Source organism: Perognathus longimembris, chromosome 9 (assembly GCF_023159225.1).
Source record: "Perognathus longimembris pacificus isolate PPM17 chromosome 9, ASM2315922v1, whole genome shotgun sequence".
In the NCBI taxonomy this organism is placed as follows: Eukaryota; Metazoa; Chordata; class Mammalia; order Rodentia; family Heteromyidae; genus Perognathus; species Perognathus longimembris.
The window spans coordinates 3,257,728-3,278,737 of NC_063169.1; the positions used below are offsets into that span (position 1 = coordinate 3,257,728).

The following is a 21,010-nucleotide window of genomic DNA, read 5'->3' on the forward strand; positions in this document are numbered from 1 at the left end:
ACAGGAGACGAGAAGCCCGGCCGCACGGGTCTCCCCCACCCCCCGCCCCGCGGATGCCCGCGGCACCCCGCTTTCCCCCCCCCCACCCCGCGGATGCCCGCGGCACCCCGCTTCCCCCCCCAGCCCCGCGGATGCCCACGGCACCCCGCTTCCCCCCCCACCCCGCGGCACCCCGCTTCCACCCCCCCGCCACGCGGATGCCCGCGGCACCCCGCTTTCCCCCCCCAGCCCCGTGGATGCCCGCGGCACCCCGCTTCCCCCCCTCCGCCCCGCGGATGCCCGCGGCACCCCGCTTCCCCCCCCAGCCCCGTGGATGCCCGCGGCACCCCGCTTCCCCCCCCCCCCGCCCCGCGGATGCCCGCGGCACCCCGCTGTGGGAGAGTCTCCCCCGCCACGACCGGGGAGGGCGGGGCGGAAGGCGGGGGCGGCCTGGCATTGTGGGGGAGCGAGGCGGAAGGGCCACGCTGACCGAGGGGGACCGCGCGCGAGCCTGACACGTCGACGGGAAACCCCGTGGCGCAGCTACTGACAGATCGTTCTCGTTTCTTTAAAGTGAAACACCAAATTAAAATGAAGCGGGAAAGCCGCGTCGCCCGGCTGTGGAAATGCGGCGCGGCCTGGCCCGAGGCCACGCCATGGACACGGCTGTCACCCACCCCCTCACCTTGGTCCCCGTCCCCCTCCACAGCCCGGGAGGCGGTGAGCGTTGGGCCCACGCGTTGCTCCCAGGGGCGGGGTGGGGGTGGAGGCCCCTTCTGTCCCGGCTGCCGGAAGCTCCGAGCCGGACCGCGGCGCCGTCCGCGTCTCCTCTACGGCCCTGGGTAGGAATGGCTCCTCACCGGCGGTCCTTGGTTGCCATTGTTGTTGTTGGCGATACGGGGATTTGAACCCGAGGCTCTGTGCTTGTTAGCTAAGGGCTGTACCACCTGAGCCGTGGACACCAGCCCCGCCGTCGGGAGTTCCTCGTGTGTGGAGAGGTTACTGTGGCTCCGGCGTGGAAGCCTCGGGGTGACGGTTCGCCGTGGTTCTTGCACGGCCCGCCCGCCCGGGGCCGTGCTCCGCGTGCTCTCTCCGCAGTCGGCAGGCCTTCGGTGCAGTCGCGCAGCGCGGAGGCCGCGGAGCTGCCCGCGGTCGTGAGGGAGGTCGGGGCGGGGGCCGCGGAGGCGGTCCGTGTCGTCGGGGAAGGAGCTGGGACGGAGCGGAGGCGCGCGCCGCGCTCCCGTGGCGTCTCCTCCCCGGCTCGGAGGACACGCGAGGCGCTGCCACCGGGTGTGACGAGCCGCCGCTCTTGATCCCCCCGTCCCGTGCCCCTCTCCCCGCCCTCAGCAGATCCACCAGCTGTTTCTCGTGGCTCCGCCGCGGAGGTCCCCGCAGCCCTCCTTGGGTTTGGGCGGGCTCTCGGTGCCTTGCTTCCGTCCCGTCCAGCCTGTCTGTCACGCCGTCATCATGGCTGGTGCTCTACCACTCGAACCGTGCCTCCAGCCATGCCTCCGTCTCTGAACCTTTGCATACACTGCCTCCTTTTCCATACTCCCTCCAAAGATCACAGAATGAGTGCGCTTGGGTCTCGTTGAATGTCATGTTCTTAGGAAGACTTGGTGATCATGCTGTCAGCAGCATGTGTCCATGTCTGTCAGTGGATCAGTCCATCCAGCACTAAGTTTATTTCTTATCACACTGGTCATCTCTGCCTGATTGGTACCTAGCTGCTTCTACCTGGCCTTCGTTAGAATACGGTATAAGCTCTGTGAAGGCTGACGGTGTGTTTTGTTGGCTGCTCTGCCTTTAGCTGATAAAACAATGCCTGGCACTAACTGGGAATTCAGTAATACTTGTTAATCAATACATTAATTGAAATTAACTTAAAGATTTCCAAGGTCCTGTTTATGTAGCTGGCCAAGGGTTGAATATAAATGTAATTGTGTATCATATACTGAGAGGGAGAGATAGACAGATAGATGATACATGGATACAGAGAGATTCTGTGACCCTCTCTGTCTCAGTCTCTTCCAGTAGAGCAAGCTCTGTACTAGATTCTTTGCCTCCCTTACCCAGTTTAATAAAACAGCTGCTAGATAGTGGCTATGATATCCCTGTCACTGTAGTGAAGAAATAGAGGTTCTGAGAGGCAACTTTGCTTGAGCCACTTAGTTATTAAATAATACCAAGTAATTAAACTAGGTCTGGTCTGATTTCCCAAGCCTTAACTCAGGCCCTGTGCCATATACGTGTCTCCTAATTTTGCATCTGCCAAAATCCTATCACGGAACAAATGGCATAAGAAGGACTATTTCGTAGTGTCTATATGGTTTTCCAGAAGTCTACAGGAAGTTACAAAGCATGTAGAATTTTTTTAAACAAACAAACAAACAAGAGCCACCTGAAACATCTAGAATTACCTTATATTTCTAAAAATCAAGTTTTGCAATGCAAAAGAACAAATGAATTTAACGATACTGAACCACCTTGAATAAATCCAGTTACACTGAGTAAACTGAGAGACGTTCAAGGCTGACATTTTAGATCTTTCCACGTAAAGGGAAGACGGTGGAGGACTCCTGCGTGGCGCTGTCACATTCACAAGCCGCCCTGAGCTCAGGGGCTCCTGCTCTCCGATCTCTGGCCCCCTCCAACCCTGCTTTCTGCAGTTCAGGGTCATCTCCCCTTCACCGGCCTCTCCCTCCGCTGTCATCTGCATAACCCAGCCCCGCTCCTTCGGGCCTGGAGGCAGCCCAGAGAGCTCCGCCGGGCCCTGTGCTCAGGCCTCATCCTTTCTGCTTCCCAGGGGTGAATGGGAGAGCCAGCCCCCTTCATCAAAGCCTCCTTCCCATCATCCCCCAGTCCTCCTCCTGCTGGCTCAGAGTTCCTGCGTGCACACTCTACATCCAGTACCCTTTTCACGCACCGTGTGTGATCTTCTTTCTACAAGGGGGAAAAAAACTATATGATAGTCCCTTTCTCCTTCTAACATAGAATCCTTTCCTAATCCTCTTAGTTCCTTCCCCTGACTCGCCAGAGGCTAGGCTTCTAAGCAAATGGTCCTTATCCCCAAGGCAGGCCCGGCGGGCTGCGGGCCAGGCTGCAGGCCACGCTGCGAAGGCGCAGGTGCCGTGGGCTTGCCCAGGGCCACAGATCCCACCAGACCTCAGAGCTGGAAGAGACTGCAGAGGCTGCAGGCCTGGTTCTCTTCGTGTTTGTTTTGTGCAGTATTTAGCTGCAAATAACTAAGGACTTAATCATATTATTTGCCATCCATTCCTGATTCCTCATCGATGTCTCAGACTTGCTCACCTAGGTCTAAGGCTGACTTCCTTGTTTGAGTCATCTGATTATTTGCATCTTCTTTGAGGGAACTGATCATTTTTACTTTTTTTTTTTTTTTTGCCAGTCCTGGGCCTTGGACTCCGGGCCTGAGCACTGTCCCTGGCCTCCTTTTGCTCAAGGCCAGCACTCTACCACTTGAGCCACAGCGCCGCTTCTGGCTTTTTCTGTTTATGGGGTGCCGAGGAATGGAACCCGGAGCTTCATGCATGCGAGGCGAGCACTCTGCTGCTAAGCCACATTCCCAGCCCCTAACTGACCGTTTTTAAAAGTAGACTTTGGATTTGCCTAGCACCTCAGCTATCGTCAATATCATTTGATTTTGGTTATGGGGTCATCAGCTTTCGGAGGAGTTGTATTGCCTTTCCTTTTCCTATTTCTGGTGTTCCTGGGTTGGGGTTTGCACATCCATTGGGATGGATGATGTGTTGGAGGGTTTAGTTTGGTGTTTTGGGGTTTTAGTGGAGAGTCTTTCCTTGGGGTCATGATCTCTGCTACTACTCAGAGGAGTGAAAGCAGGCCAGGGCAAGCAAAGCCACAGTTCAGAAATCGCACCCGCTGTCTCGCTGCAGCACAGACCCGTGCCGTCTCGCTTCAAAGGCAGGCTGGAGGCAGAGGGTCACTCTAGGGTTTGATTGGCAGCTCTGCAATATCACCCAGGCCTCAGTGCTTCAGGGTTTCCCCTGACACCTTCATCTGACTGACAGTCCGTCTCTCCGTCCTGACACCTTCATCTGATTGACAGTCCGTCTCCCCGTCCTGAAACCTTCATCTGATTGATTGACAGTCCATCTCCCCATCCTGACACCTTCATCTGATTGACAGTCCATCTCCCCATCCTGACACCTTCATCTGATTGATTGACAGTCCATCTCCCCGTCCTGACACCTTCATCTGATTGACAGTCCATCTCCCCATCCTGACACCTTCATCTGATTGACAGTCCATCTCCCCATCCTGACACCTTCATCTGATTGATTGACAGTCTATCTCCCCGTCCTGACACCTTCATCTGATTGACAGTCCGTCTCCCCATCCTGACACCTTCATCTGATTGACAGTCTGCCTCCCCGTCCTGACACCTTCATCTGATTGATTGACAGTCTGCCTCCCTGTCCTGACACCTTCATCTGATTGATTGACAGTCTATCTCCCCATCCTGACACCTTCATCTGATTGACAGTCCATCTCCCCATCCTGACACCATCTGTTTGATTGACAGTGCATCTCCCCATCCTGACACCTTCATCTGACTGATTGACAGTCCGTCTCCCCATCCTGACACCTTCATCTGATTGACAGTCTGTCTCCCCGTCCTGACACCTTCATCTGATTGATTGACAGTCTGTCTCCCCATCCTGACACCTTCATCTGATTGATTGACAGTCTATCTCCCCATCCTGACACCTTCATCTGATTGACAGTTTGTCTCCCCGTCCTGACACCTTCATCTGATTGACAGTCCGTCTCCCCGTCCTGACGCCTTCATCTGATTGACAGTCTGCCTCCCCGTCCTGACGCCTTCATCTGATTGACAGTTTGTCTCCCCGTCCTGACACCTTCATCTGATTGATTGACAGTCCGTCTCCCCGTCCTGACACCTTCATCTGATTGATTGACAGTTTGCCTCCCCGTCCTGACACCTTCATCTGATTGATTGACAGTCTGTGTCCCCGTCCTGACACCTTCATCTGATTGATTGACAGTCCGTCTCCCCGTCCTGAGATGGCCAGGACCTCGCATGCGAACAAAATGTGCATTTGTCGCGGGGGCTGAGCCACACTTGTACTCAGTCACACCTCTCTTTATTCCTGAGGAGAATGTCCTCCCAGACGATCCTAGCACACTGCTAATCATGCATCGAGCTACCGGCAAAGCGGAGGCGATGCGATTCCGAGGTATTCATCACGCTGACAGACACAGCACGGATGAGCTCAGCATTCATCTGGTATGGAAGAGAAGGGAAATGGCTATTGTGGAGGCCCCCCTCCTAATGTCTCGCTCATGCCCATCCCAAGAAGAAAATCTTCTGACTCATCTGTATCATTATTCATCGTATTGTCCAAATTGCAAGGATGTGTTCTTGTCTAGAAGTGTGTGTATGTTTGTACTGTCTGACATTGTTAAGGAATATTCAGGCAGGGAAGCAGGGAGGGAGGAAAGAAAGTGTAGCGTGTCTACTGTATGTTGTGTATAGTGTGTATAGCATGTTTAGGGTATGCAGTGTGTATAGGGTGTTTAGGGTATAGGGTGTACAGGGTGTGTAGCATGTCTGGGGTGTATAGCCCGTATAGGATGCCCAGTGTGTGTTTCATGTGTGGACTGTGCAGCGTGTACACGGTGTGTTGTGTACTGCATGTAGAGAATGGGGAGCATGGTTGCGTTTGGTGGAGGCTTTCTTCCAGATTTCACACTGCTGGCTTCACTCCACCTCTCCCCCACCCTGTGGCAGATGTCACTGAAGGTCTTCCGGGGCTCTCTTCTATAATAAGGCACCACTTCCATTCGTCCTGGCTCCGCCCTCAGGGCCTGGTCACCTCCCCAAAGCCAGACCTCAGATACTGCGACATGAGGGGTTCAGAGTTCAATATTTGAATCTTGTAAGGGACATGACCATTCCGTTCATCACAGGTGGGAAAGAGGAGGAAAGGAGAGGGGAGGGAGGAAGTTAACATTCCAAATGGCTATTGTGTTGCAGAAATGTATAAAAAGTGAATAATAGTCACTGGACCTGGAGTGTAGTCTCTCATTTGCTTTTGCAAAAACAAAAGTGAGGGGCTGGGAATATGGCCTAGTGGCAAGAGCGCTCACCTCGTATACATGAAGCCCTGGGTTCGATTCCTCAGCACCACATATACAGAAAAGGCCAGAAGTGGCGCTGTGGCTCAAGTGGCAGAGTGCTAGCCTTGAGCAAAAAGAAGCCAGGGACAGCGCTCAGGCCCTGAGTTCAAGGCCCAGGACTGGCAAAAAAAAAAAAGGGAGGTGGGGAGGAGATGATTATATGATAAAAGAACAACCTAACTTTCTTCTCCCTCCTGGCCTCAGTCCAAGGGGAGTTTTGCTTAGGGCTGGAGTTTTAAGTGGGATAGAAGGAGCCTTTCTGAATGTAATTGCTGACGAATGTATCTACGACATTTTAAAGGAAACGAAATCATCTAACTTGTTGATCTAATTGTGACAGTAAGGCCTACTGAAAATGGTCTCTAATACCTGCCATGAGCTTTAGTATAGAATTATTTTAAGTTGATACAGATAAGCTAGTCCTAGTCCTCTGAAGTGATTGCTTTACATGTCAGAGCCTGTGGGAGGACACAAGTATGACTTCATTCTTACCTAGATAGACCTGAGATAGACCTAGATAGACCTGGATAGCACCGAGAAGAGACACATGCCAACTGACAATTAGGATTCTGGGTAATAAGAGGCTCAAAGTATATGGTACATAAGGTAATAATTAATGTTATTTTTGTTTCTCGGGGTAAAACTAGAGACACAGAATGGTCGCGCCGACTTATCCATGGGTAGCAAAGCCAGGTTGTGAACTAGGTTTGTGGCTGCGAGTCCAATGTCCTTTGCCCTGCCCGGAATGAATGAAAGAGAAGATCAAAGGCCCCTTCCTCTCCAGGGAGAAGTCAGAGAAGACTCCTGGATGGCAGGCAATTTAGAGTTCCCTGGGGGATGAGGTGATCGCGGAGGAGTTCTTCACAGTGAGGAGAGAGGGGAGAGGTGCCAGTGCTGTTGGAACACAGCTTGTGGGATTGGGAAGATTGGGAAGGTAGCCGAGACTTCTAATGAAAGGCCTTATCCTCCAGGTAAAGTATAAGGCCTGAACCTTATACTTAAGATGTAAGTACGGGTCTCCTGCTCGAGGCGTAAGTATAAGGTATAAGATGTCTACTTGAGGCGTTTGTATTTACTTCTGCGGACAGCAGGAGACCCTGGGGGAGCCAGGATCAGAATTGTGGGTGTTTGGGGGGCAGTGAGTGTCCCACAGATACTTCCCGCTGTGCTGGATAGGATCCAGAGACGAGATTACAGGCCGAAGTGCCATGTTGACACCTGGCGCACGAGGTGAACAGCCTCACGTGGCGCGGGGTAAAGGCGGGTGGCCACGCGTGTCAGGGCTGGCCGGGCAGGCTTGTTGCCAGTCCCCTAACAAGTGAAGAGTTACTTACGACTCCTGGAAGTTCAAGCTGTCTTCCCAGCTGTACGGATTTATCTCATGCTCCTAGAAGAGGTTTTCGATGGCTTCAAACTACCAGAGAGAGAGACTCACACTTCAAAGCGAGCTAGAGTGAAAAAGAGAGTCTGTGATTCCTTTCCTGCCTGCAATAAGTGACAAACTAAATAAGGGCCAAAATAAATGACATTTCCCTAGTGAACACGAGGGGGAAAAAAAGGCACACAGAAACTGTCACGGCATTGGACAACATCCTTGTTTGAATGGCGAAAACGAAAAAGAGCGTAAAAGACCACATCAGATGTTGGCAAGGATCTCTAGTAATTGAACTTTGACTCTGCTGCTGGTGGGAAAGTAGCTTGGTAGAAGCATTCTGGGAGTATTATTATTATTTTAGTGGTGTGTGAGAAGTGAGAGCCTCGGGCTGGCCAGGCAGACATTGTCCTGCATGAGGCCGGTGCCCAGGCCTCTCTGACCTGGCTGTTTTCCTAACAGGCCAGCCCGTTCCAGGAGCCTCTCCCCTACTTACGGCCACCCCTGTGAATGGGACCACTGTGCCCTCTAATCCCGGTGACTTGGGCTGGTGAGATCAGGAGGATCACATTTGCCAGGCAAAACGTTTGCAGGCCACCATCGCAACCAAGAAGGAGCTTACTGTGCACCTGTTGTCGGAGCTGTGGAAGCAAGTCTAAATTGGAAGTGGGGACTGGAGACTCCCTAGCACGAGGAAGGCCTTGAGTTCGAAGAACAAAAAGGAGAGAACTCAATACCTGACTCACGTGACTCTAACCCCTCTGTACGTCACGTCTACTGCATAAGTAAATAAATAAATAGCAATAACAACACCCAGTCGTCTGGGAAATTTCACAAGGGAAATAAAAGCACCCATCCATTTACATGCAAATAATTATATATAAATGTGCAAAGCACACTGATGTGTAATAGCCCACACTGGAATCAACCCCAGAGGTTGTGCATTCATAGATAAATGGGAGAAAACTCTTTTTCTGTGTTCCCTAATTGTTAGGTGCAGTAATGTGGATAAATCTCAAGGCACGTTGAGAGCGTCCAGATCATTCTCCTTCAACACACACACACATGCACACAAACACACACGCACACACACACACACACACACACACACAATGGTTTCATTCTCCTCAGGTGAAATTGAGAAAATGCCAACTAATTTGTGTTGATGAAAAGCAAATCGGTGTCTGCCGAGGCATGGAGGGGAGGGAGGAACCGAAGGGGTGGGGGAGAGCTTCCCGAGGCCTGGAGCAGCCATTGGAGGGATGAAGAAGCTCACAGCCTCCGTGTGCGTGGTGGACTGACCAACGCAAGCTTCTGGAACGCCTCAGCACTTCTCAAATAGCACCAAGGCACAGCTTTGTGATCTATGCTTTCATAAAGCTGATTTTCAAAGAGGTACCAGGTATATATTCCTAATAAATTCAGTTAAAATGGAATTGAATTCTTAAGACTTCAAATATAGATCATCTGTACCTCTTCAGATAAAGAGCTCATCCTGCCTGTAGATTTTTCCAGAAGTTATCTCTCCCTTACTTTCAGTTCCCCTCTTATGACCTTTTCTGTTTGACCTCAGACATGCTCAAGTCTCTCTCATCTTTAAACAACACAGAGCCTTTCCCTTCAAGCTCTCCTCGCCAAGGCCAGCGAGCCCGCCCGTGGGTTCACCCGGACTCGTCGGTTCCTGTGCAGACGGTCAGGGCTGTGTGCAGTGTTCAGCTCCGGGGACTCCTAACTGCATCTTGAGCTTCTCAGCGTTCGTTTTAATGAATATGGATTCATTACTTCTCTGGGCTCCCCTGAATGACGTTGTTCTTTGACGCCCTTTTCGTCCATGCACATCACCCGCGCTCGTCTTGCTTATTTTAGCTTTGCTTCTCGTACATAGTTTTCTTTTTTCTATATGTGAACTTTTGGGTGACCTGTCTCTTCTCACAATTCCAGTTCCCATGTAATTGCCCATGGCTCCCAAGTTTTTATCTAGACCAGATGCTTCAGAACGTTTCTACTTCCCCACCAGACCTCTCCACTTAGATCTCCAACAGCGCGTTGAAGGTTATCCTCTCCAGAATAGTGTATGCCAACTTGAAGCCAGCTTCAGAAAATAGTGTGGACTGAGCCTGGCTCCCTGCCTCCAAGCAGGAATCGGGCTGGCAGAGTCCACTTCCTTTCCCTACTACCTCCAAGGTTTGTCTGCCCAGCTGTGAGTCCAGGTCCTCTCCCCTCCCCCCCTCCCTTTCCATCTGTGCTTTCTGCCTGTCCCCCAGTTCAGGTTCACCTTATCTGATCTCAGCTGGGCCTCCCGGCTCCCTGCCTTTCTGCCTTCTGGTGTAGCTTTCATGCTGAGATCAGTTGTTCCCTGTCTCGTGCTGCTGCGTCCTGCGATCGTGTGAGTGCCCATTGCGTAACGTACTTGACCGTACACGCCAAAGCTTTTTTTTTTTTTTTGGTCGGTCATGGAGGGCCTGGGCACCGTCCTTGAGTGCTGTTGCTCAAAGCGAGCGAGCACTCTACCACTGGAGCCACAGGGCCTCTTCCGGTGGTTAACCCAGGATACGAGTCTCTGTCGCGCGAGTTTCTAGCCCAGGCTGGCAGCGAACTGCAATCCTCAGATCTCAGCCTCCTGAGTAGCAAGGATTACAGGCACCAGCCGCCAGTGCCTGGCGGAAAGCCAAGTCTTCTTAGTAATTTTTTTCCTACAAGAGTAAACTGGGCTCCCCTTGTCCATAGGATGAAGCCAAGGTCTTCCGTGTGATAGTGGGGTGTCGTGCCTGCCTCCCCCCTCCTCAGATAAGCCTCCCAACCGCCACAGCTCCCGAGCGTCCACACGGTGCAGATCCGCTTTTGTTCTTACATGTTCTTTCCAGGCCTTATATGGGGGTGGGTGGCTGTAGTCCCAGCTATTTGGAAAATGAAAGAAGGAGAACAGGGGTTCAAAGCCAGCCTGGGAAAAGTTAGCAGGAGACCTTACCTGACAGAGCAGGACACGAGCGAGCTGGTGCGGCACCTCTCTAGCAAGCACCAGGTCCTGGGTTCAGTCCCCAGCACTGCATCCGGGGGACTCGGGTCCCAGTCAGCATCTCCCAATACCGGCCTCACGCCGCATTCTCAGGGCGGAGGTAGCGGTGCTCGCCAGGTTATTTTGAGCACTTAGTCTGTGTTCGGATAGGTTGTGGTCTTGGCCTCATTCTGAACGGCAGTGATTGTTACCCATTTGAAAGGTGATGCTTGAGGCAAAGAGAGGAAATAATCTGCCCGGAATTATTCATCTAGTCAGGACCGCGTTGGGCTCTGGTCTGGGCTTTCTGCTCTACCATGTTGCTTTTCTCCTCTTGTCTCCTGTAGGGATTGTAGTGTTTTCTGATCCTGTACTGTCTCCCGTCTATCTGAGTTCAAGAAACAAGAAAGCAGAAGCATTTGTGACTGGCACGGAATCTCAAATATAATACAGTGCCACGCTATCACGTTAGCAGCAGTGATAGGATACAGAGATTTCTTTTTCCAGAGCCTGTTGATGTCTTTGGGTGAAGTGTGCTTCTTGTTCACTTTGCTCATGAGCGCTATGTGTGCAGGCCTTGGGGTCACTGCCCAGGAGACGAGTCCTGGCGTGCGTGTCCATCTTCTAGGAGTTAGGGCTTGGCAGTTGCACTTCGAATCAGAACCAGCAGCGAAACAGCCTCAGTTTTCAAGCCCAGGGCGGCCCGGTGGGACTTGACTTGAAGAGGAGCGGGGAAGGTTTGCTGAAGAATAATAGAAGGAGTGCAAAAAAGAAAAGTTCTGGGGAAAAGATTATGCGGACCCGATAAGGATGCTGACTGCAATTTGGAATACATAGGAACTCAGAAACAGAAGGCTGGTTTGGTTCAGAACAATGATTCCTTCCATCCAAGGGCTAAGTCCCGCGCGAGGGCTGCCGCCAGTGGCTAAGCCGCGCTCAGTGTGAGCTAGAGGAATGCCTGAGCGGGTGTGCAGCTGCGCATCACCGAGTGTGTGTGTGTGAGGGAGGCAGGGCAGGGGGAGTGGGGGCCCCGGAGGCTGGGAGGCTCCCGGTTCCCTGGCGGGTGGGTCGGGCCCCGTGCTCTGCAGGGTCCGCCGTGCCCAGCGCGACTCCGCTTCCGTTCCCTAGCACCAGCTAAAATATGTCACACTCGGCACGTTTCGTGACCTCTCGGAACTCCCCATGGGAACCCCATGAACCCCAATCACGTGGCCGTGTACTCCTGCGAAGATAGGCACCACGAATACAGCGTAAAGCTCATGATCTCTTAGAAACTCAGATCCAGAATGAGCAGAACTGAAGGCTGGCCTCACGTTCCACGAAAGCTTAGATGGACACACAGAATTCTTTTGCTCTTTTAATATTTGCTCCTAGTCTGGCAACTGTATTTACCAACATATTTGAAAATTAATATCCAAGGGATTCAGGTCTCAGAAATACATTTATGCTTTCCCCCCACTTGGTGGTAAACAGCTGCATTTGAGACATTGTGCTTGGAGCAATAACAAAGAAGATTAACTGGAGGCTTAGCTCTCCTGTAGTTAGTAATTTTCCAAAAAAAAAAAAAAAAAGTAGCACCAACACTAGCAATCATAAAATTCAGAAAGCGATAGAAGAGAATTCAGTTGAAAGCTATTCTTAAGCCAAGTGTAAGAGTAAGGCCAAGAGTAAGGCTCCCACAGCCACTCAGGAGACGAGATAAGAAAGGTAGATCTCCAAAACCAACCTGGCTGGCCAAAGAAGTCCACGAAATTCCACCCCTAAAACTCCAAAAACAGCTGTCAGGAAATGTGGCTCAAGCGGCAGAACATCAGCTGAGCAAGCCAGCCGACCAAGTTTGATGCAATGAGTTCAAGTCCCTAGTACTGCAAAAATAAAGTCAAATAATGTACCATAAATGTCCATGTATGAAGATTCTGCTTAATTTTTTGTCTTTGCTAGTTCTAGGGTGTGAACTCAAGATCTCAAACACTCAATCAGCTTCTTTGCTCGTGCCTAATGCTCTATCACTTGAACCAGGCCTCTAGTCCAACATTTTTTGCTGGTTAATTGGTGATGGAGCCTCGTGGACTATTCTGCCCAGGCTATAATTTAACCTCGATTCTCCAGTTTTCAGCCTTCTGAGTAGCTAGATTTCAGGCATCAGTCGCGGGCACCTGTCTTAATCTTTTAATTACTCTTCTATGAGTGATTTCAAAGTCACGTTTTAGTGGAGAGGTTGAAATGTTTAATGTTTGAGGGTTTTTTTTAAATATAACGATTAATGAAGATCTTGTGTTGTTGCAGATTTGATCCAGGCGACCAATGAAACCAACGTGAACATCCCCCAGATGGCAGACACGCTCTTTGAGCGAGCAACCAACAGCAGCTGGGTGGTTGTGTTCAAAGCCTTGGTGACCACACATCATCTCATGGTGCATGGGAACGAGGTAAACCGAGGCCACTCTGCTTTCACCGTGGGTGGAGGAGGGAGACACCCTAAGAAGAATGTGCTGATGAATTTTCACTAGTGACTCGAAAAAGAAGGGGGGGGGGCGGGGCGGGGCGGGAGTGGGAATCCAGTGCTTCCATTGGATGATCCACAGTGCAGTTTTAAGCTTTGATTTACCCGTTTGAAAGATGTATTGAGTTAGGCCTTGTCTTGGAAATATTGAACCATTAATCATTACTGGTGCCTAAAATGCTTACGCGGTACAAACAAACCTATGCGTGAGCGACGGACGGCATTAGGATGGAGAAGAATGAGATTGTTTGCCTCATAGAAAATGGTCCTCTCGTGCCTTTGAGAGAAGGTACTTAGTTTTGGAAACTATTGATAAAATTGTTCCTTTTATATGGACTGTCTACTGAATCCGGTTGAATGTGCAATGTGTGTGAAACTGAAGGTCACCCAGTTTCAATGCACTTCATTGAGTGCTAGTGTTAAGTGTTTCAGTGGGAGGAAGAGGAATCTCTGTAGCTAGGTAAGCGGGCTTGCAGTGGAAATCTATACAGTTTGCTTTAATGTCAGAAAGTGCTTAGAAGCGTGGTTTGAGAATGTGGGTGTTTTAATTCTAATTATTTGTTTTTTGCAGAGATTTATTCAGTATTTGGCCTCTAGAAATACACTATTTAATCTCAGCAATTTTTTGGACAAAAGTGGATCCCATGGTAAGAATATTTAAATTATATGTGAGCTATTTAAATTACGTGTGTACGTATGTGTGCATACATGTATCTATAGGTGTGTACATACGTATGTATATACACATACACTGCTAAAACTTAAGTTTTGTATGTGATTCTCCATCCAAAATCATTGCAGCTGAAAAGTACATTGGATGGTTAATAAATACTCTATAAAAGAAACTTGCAAATATTTAATTATACAGATAACTCAGCAAATGAAATATAGATTTTTACTTTTGTGCCTTCAACCCACGATTGGTTTATGAGAGAGCCGGAGACAGGGAGATTGAACATGTCATCTGTTTTATTTCATTGATTCTGGGATTTGCGCTCAGGCCTTACCAGGCGGTGCTTGATCGCGGGGCCACAGCCCAGCCCTTTTTGCTTTAGCATTTTGTTGCTTTCCTTGCCGAGGTTGCCCTGGACCGTGATTTTTCTCTCTTACACTTCCTGTGTGGCTGGAGTAACAGGTTCAGGCCACCATGCCCGTATTTTTCTTTTATTGAGACGAGGGGTGTGTTTGTGGTGGGTTTTTTTGTTGTTGTTGAATGTTTGTTTTTTTGCTTGGGCTGGCATTGAATCATGATCCCCTAATCTCTGCTTCTCAGTTACCTAAGATTACAGGCATGAGCCACCATGCCTGGTGCCATTCAAGGTATTAAAAAAAATCCTAATAATAATAATGGACTGGGCACTGTCATCCCAGCTACTCAGGAGGCTGAGATCTGAGGGTCACAGTTCAAAGCCAGACCCGGGCAGGAAAGTCCGTAAGACTCCTGTCTCCAATCAGCCAGCCGAAAACCAGAATTGGAGCTGTGGCTTAAAGTGGTAGAGCCCAGCCTTGAGCAATAAAGCTCAAGGACAGCACCCAGGCCCGGCATTCAAGTCCCGTGGCCGAGAACAATAATTATTACGTTAATTAACAAATCATTGATTAAGAAATTATTATTTTTATCCCCATCATAAGTTTTCTGTGTAGAGTAATAGGGTTTTAGCTGCAAGGCAAGTACCTCACACACGTAGCCCATTATCAGACGGTGACATGTGTTAGATACTAACCGGGCCGTTAGATGAAACAAGCGAGAAAAGTACAGGGGCAAAGCAGAAAAGACATCTGTGCGAGGACAGGACAGTACGAATCGGTTTGCCGTCAGTTTGCTCCATGCAAAAAGCGTTTTCACCCGGAAGTAGGATTTTTCAGTGAGGCCTGCTGATACAGTTATTGAATTCATCCTAGAGCTGCATAGATACTTGGGGAGCTACAGATTTGTACAGTGCCGAACACTCTTGAAAGTATGTTATTCCTTCATCTTTTTCCCTCTCTTCTTCCGCAGGTTACGATATGTCTACCTTCATAAGGCGCTACAGTAGATATCTGAATGAAAAGGCTTTCTCTTATAGACAGATGGCGTTCGATTTTGCCAGGGTGAAGAAAGGGTGTGTTGCTTTTTCTTTCTCGTATTTCTGTGAACGGAACAGGTCCTCGGAGCGCGCTGGCTTCAGCTAGGCATAGATGCCAACTGATTTTGATGATGAAGGCTCAGGGTGTGACAACCTCAAGAAGTCTGATAAATAATCATACACACCGTAGTCCTGAGGTTGCAACGTGTGTTACTCTCTAGGGAGAAAATGGACGTGATTCATAAAAACATACAGTGGTTCGACCTTGGCTCACGTCTGTCATCCTGGCTATCTAGGGGGCTGAGACCTGAGGACTGAGGTTCAAAGCCAGCCTAGGCAGACAAGTCTGTGACTTTTTCTCCAAGTAATCGGCCAGCAGCCAGAAAGGGAAGTGCGGCTCAAGTGGTAGAGTCCCGGCCTTGAAGACAAAAACAAGTGAGAGGTGTGAGCAAGGTCCTGAGTTTCAAGCCCCAGTGATACACACACCCCCCAAAAGTGTACTGGTTATGAAGAAGAGAGTGGGTTTTTGAGCTGAAAATGGAACCTGTATGCTGTAGAGATCTGGTTTTGAAAGGGAATGCTATCCTAGGAAACACATGTGCACGTGTGCGTGCACGCGCACACACACACACACACACACACACACACACACACGGACCGCTGATTAAAATACTACTTCTTGGTTAGAAAAACCTCATTGAAACGGAAATCCTCAATTTTTAATCCTAATCGCCATGTATCCCCTCGAACTCGATGTTCGAATCCTATGGGAGGTGGATCTGGGGCACGGGCCTTGCTGTGGATCTGCCCGTGGCCTTGGCGGGCCTTCGTGGTGTCCACAGCAGCCCCGGGCACCTTAGCGACCTCTGTCGCCCGTGTGGACCTCACCAGCCCGCCCTCGCCCCCCGGGCGTGTCCAGCGCCCTCGGTCCCGCCCCTGCACCCCGGCCGTCCCTGGACGCAGGGTCTCCCAGTGGGTGGGCACAGGGCACCAAGGTCCGGAGCACCAGCCTCTCCCGTGGCTAGCGCCTGTCTCTGTTTGGACAAACTGTGCGCTCCCTCGCGCATTTCCGTACTTGGTGGTTACCAACGCAAACCCCGCTTCCACGTCTGTCCATTTTGTAGACTTGCCAGGCACGCTTTCCTGAACAAACGGATTGGCTTTTTAGAAAGCTTAACATTTTTTATCACGATGACTTCCGCGTTGGCAGTACTAGGATGAGAACTCAGGACGGGCCTTGCTCCCCCCTAAGCGGGTGCTTTTACCGTTGAACCACGCCTCCCGACACGGTTTTTGCTCGTGGCTTTTAAAATAGAGTCTCCTCCCCTACCGAGGTGCCCCCCCTGGGCGTGGCCCACCTGCGCTAGGTTTCCTGGCAGCTGGGTGACCGATGCACGCCACCCCTTCCAGCTGCTTGTTGAGGGGGGCGCTTTTGACCCTCCGGCTCGGGCTGGCCGCGCTCGGCAGTCCCCACGATGTCGGCCTTCCGCGTGAGCGGGGGTGGCGCCCAGCTCGCCTTCTTGCCGCCTCACTGCGGTCGGCCCGCCTGGCTTTCTCCCCGTGTGGGGCGCGGACGGGGGGCGGCATTGCCGCTGGGGTTGACGGACCGGAAAGCGGAGGAGGACTCGGGGTCCAGACAGGAAATGGAGGGGCGGGGGGCGCAGCTCCGGGGGCGTGCGTGACGTCTGTGGCTCCCCCGTCCATCCAGACGCTTCATCCTTTGCTTCTTCCCGCTTTTTTCCCGGGCTGGCGCGGACGCCGCAGGGCCGACGGCGTCATGCGAACCATGGCTCCCGAGAAGCTCCTGAAGAGCATGCCCATACTGCAGGGGCAGATCGACGCGCTGCTGGAGTTCGACGTACGTATCCCGCCGCGGCCCCCCGAGGGCCTTGGGTCTTTCCTTGGACGGGGGTCTCCGCTCGGAAAGCAGCCTGAGAGCTCCCCCCGGGAGATGAGTTAGAGGACTGAATACCGGCCCCCCCCCCCGATTCTGCCAGCAGTGGACGAGGTGCCCGCCAAAGTGACGAGGAAAGGGTGGGTGCGGGGTCCCCCAAGTGCCGTGTCACCGTGGTGCTGGCCCGGATGCTAAGCGCCGGGGCCTCGCGATGTGTGTGACACGAGCCACCGAAGACACGGGTTCTCTTCACCTTAGTGCTCTCTGTGAGATTTGTCTGTGCCAGCGATGCCCCCACGGGGCTGTGACAGTGAGCGTGCCGACCTTGCACGGGCGAGCACCCCGTCCAGGACCGAGTAGAAACGCGTGCGAGCCGGCCTCGAGAGAGCAGCCCGCGAGCCGCCGACCGAGTCCTTCTGCCAGGGTCCCGCTCGCGCTGTAGACCCGTCGCCTAGCCGCTTCCCCGCTGCGGCTCCGGAAGCACAGCTGTGCGAAGGGATCGCGTAGTGTCTCCCCCGGGAGAGGTGACTTCCCCCGATGGACGCTTATCCTGTGCCCGTAAAGCAAAGGTGCAGTGCCTGTGTGCGTCTGACCACACAAAACACTGTTTGTCAAAACGAACACCAGGACGCGGAAGCCAAAAGCGGTTGCATATGAATTTGCGATTACCTCAAAGTTAAAAGAACCTGACCCGTGAGAATAAAATCCACTTAACTCGTGGGGAAATTCTTAACTTACGTTGTCAGCTTTTCTTTATTTTGGTGGTTGCCTAAAACACTATTTCCAAATATTAGTAGCTTAAAGTCTTTCATAAGATTATAGGGTTCAGCCTGTAATCGAGCGTCGGTCCTAACGTTTAACTCTTGTGAGAGTTCAGTCAAAGTGGAAATCTGTTGTATCGTTTCTTGGCAGGTTTTGCAGTAAGGTCTTTCTTTGTTTCTACAAATTGCCTTACTTGTTTCTCGCTTCTCGTTCACCTATTTCCTTAGTTTGCTCTGGGTTTTCTCTGTCTTCCTGAGGGTTCAGAGTTAAAGGATGGCGGTCACAAAGGGGGGAATAAGCAGACCGGCGAGCCGTGAGCACAGCTTGGGGAGTGGGGGGGGCGGCGGCTTTGGAGGCCAGTGTTGGGGTAACCGGTGAGAGAAGGGCTTGGGGTCCCCCCCCACACACACCGCCGTGCCCTGGCCTCTGCTGCTCTTCATGGCGGCCGCTGCGGGTCCCCAGGGCCTGAGCACGTTCTCAGACGCTGCTAGACAGGGGACATGGGGGAAAGGCAGGGTCACGTGGTCAGTTTAACGGAAGAGCAGGTGTTCAAAGGCTCTGTGACTGACCGCTGGCCACACGGAATGAATGAACGCGAGTCTTTCAGTGCACGGGCCTCGCTTCGCTGGTTTAAAGCGAAGCAAGAGCACGTGCAGTCCATCGTCGATACTGTTAAGCCGGCCCAAAGAGTGACCCAACATGTATAGAATATAAGCAAATGTCTTAGCATCTGAGACGTTGTAATGCGATTGGGGGGGGGGGGGGGGTGGGATACCAATTTGAAGATAATCGGCTAAAACGCAGTGTTCATCTCTCTTCTAGGTGCATCCAAATGAGCTGACCAACGGCGTCATCAATGCTGCATTTATGCTTCTCTTCAAAGACCTCATCAAGCTGTTTGCTTGCTACAACGACGGCGTGATTAACTTGCTCGGTAGGTGGGGTGACCGAATCCTGGCTGGACGGTGGGGTTCCGGGGAGGCCGAGGAGCCCCACGGGGTGGGTCTCCTGTGTCTCCCGCTCGCTCTGGCGGGATGGTGGGGGCAGAGCCGGGGCGGCGCCGGGCGGCCGATCCCTCCACGCCTCCGACACCGGCGGCCCACGGTGCAGACCGCCTGCTCTGGTTCTCCCTTGCCCACGGGACAGTCCTCCGCCCCTGAGGACCCGGACGGACGTGGTGGTTGTCCCCTCCCCGTGGCGGGCGGGAACCTGTGCTCTGCAGCCGGGGGCTCCGCCTCCGTCTCTGAGGTCCCGCCTCTTCCTCCGGCATCCCCTCATCCCCTGACAACCCAGCTTGTGTGTCGCTCATGCCTCGTGCAGTACACGCGGGACGGAGATCGTCTGGTCTCTCCACGCTGCAAGGCCCGCCTAGGACCTTTAAGTTACACCCTCCGGGTTGATTTTCCAGGTCCTTTACCACCCAAGCCAGTAGTTCAGTGCCACCTGTGCGGCTTTGGTGTACTTCCTCGTGTCCTGCGCCTTTCCTGTGAATACATGTGTTAGAAAATCAGATGGGGGCAGGGCTGAAAGGTTGACCTTGTCCTGTCAAGGTCATCCCTCTGTGGAGCTAGAGCTCAGCAGGGCACTTCCAGCGGGTATCAGCATGAGGAACCATTGCTAAGCCAAGCTTGGGGTTTTTTTTTTTCCTTTTCTGCCAGATGGTCGTAAGAATCTCCCCAGGGTTCCTAGATAGGCTTGAAGGGGAAATGAGAGTGGTGGTGGTAGAGAAGATAGAGCGCGGGCCGGCTGGACTCCCATCCCGGAGCCTGCCTGCTTATTCCTGACCTGACGGAGTCGGCTCCTTCTTCGTGCATCTGAATCACTTACAGTGGCCGTCTGTATCCCTGCCGTTTGATAACCCAGCGGCCTGCCGCTTGCCCAGCTTTCTAGCCTGGCACGCCGGATGACACCACTCTGGCGGGGAGGTTGCTGGAGAGCCTATCTCCTGCATCTCAGGTTTTAGAAGCAGGCTAACCGTTTTTTTCCAGACAGAAATAGTTACCATCCGAGCGCCACGTGGCTTTGCTTTGAAGCTCTGAAGGCCCATCCCGATAGGTGCTCCAGAGGCTCCCCAGCACTGAGCTCCTGCTGGCCCTCTACCCCGAGAGCAGAGGCCCGCGTGGCTTCGGGTTGGAGCAGTGGCTCCATCTCACCCCGATCTGGACCCTGCTCGTGTCGGCTGCGGTATCAGACACTCGGCTCAGAGCGGCACACGTGTTCTGCGACGTGACCTGCAAAGCCGAAGAACCTGAGCACGCTGTGGATCTCCTCTTAGTCACAGGGACTTCCTCCATTTGCTTTCATGTGGAGAGGGTTTCTGTAAAATATCCAGGCCTCAGGACCCCGCATGGAGAAACTTCATGGAGACGGCCGGCGAATGAATTCCCCCTCGTGGATTCTTTCTCTCGCCCTTGGTCATAGCAAGGCTTTTCTCCTACCAGAGGTTCCATAGGTGCCATCGTCTTAACGTCATCGAAACAACATCCTGTGGGGTTATGAAAGCCAGAGCGATTCGTACTCTTACATGGCGATGGCTTCAGATGGTTTCTGATGGCTTCTGCTTATTGGGGTAGAGATAAAAGCATTTTCTGGTTCAGTGGGTGCCTGCCATGTGCTGGGAACTGGATTGATTTTCCTCTGGCACAGTGGACACATGTGGAGCTCTGTGTGTAGGTGTCATCACCGATTAAGGTCACGGTGACCTTCCCCTCGTCTCTGAAATCCAAGCCAAAGGCGGAGGTGAACTGGCCGTGGGATCCCATTCTCCGTGGACCTGTGCAAGGATCCGAAGGCCCGTGTGGAGATTCTGCCAGTTCCCAGAGGTCTGCTTTTAGGAAACCAAAGAACCCTCCCCCACACGGGTAGTTTCGTCCGTCCCCCGGACCTGTCTCACTTCCTGAAGCCTCCCCTGGGATTGGTGCGGCGCACAGACACGCGTCGGGTCCCCAGGCATCTCCGAGCCATGGCCACGCTCTGGCGTAGGCGCTTAGACGCCGCCACGCGGCCCTCACAAGCTAGGAGCCGAGCAAAGAGAAGGAGGCCCCTCTTCTTGGAGAGGGGGGCACACAGAGAACATGTCCGCCCCAACCCCTGAAGACACCGGGCAGGGCGGCAGCGCGTGGCAGCCGCCAGGGCAGAGACGCACGCGTGGAAAGTGCCGCCAGAGCCGTGGCAGAGGCCGTCACGCCTGGAGGACGTAACTGACGCGTTGCTGGGAGCATAGGGCGGAGGGGCCCGGGGGCCCCGCTGTCCGGAG

The 21,010-nt window shown here is 52.5% G+C and overlaps 1 protein-coding gene across 1 annotated transcript in view; it reads left to right on the forward strand.

The window, feature by feature from the left end:
- Snap91 (synaptosome associated protein 91) overlaps positions 1-21,010 on the forward strand; it is a 97,386-nt gene that overhangs the window by 26,739 nt on the left and 49,637 nt on the right. The window contains exons 3-7 of the mRNA XM_048353629.1: positions 12,816-12,958; positions 13,604-13,679; positions 15,032-15,134; positions 16,863-16,956; positions 18,577-18,688. Of these exons, the coding sequence (XP_048209586.1) occupies positions 12,816-12,958; positions 13,604-13,679; positions 15,032-15,134; positions 16,863-16,956; positions 18,577-18,688 (528 nt within the window). The remainder of the gene's footprint in view (positions 1-12,815; positions 12,959-13,603; positions 13,680-15,031; positions 15,135-16,862; positions 16,957-18,576; positions 18,689-21,010) is intronic.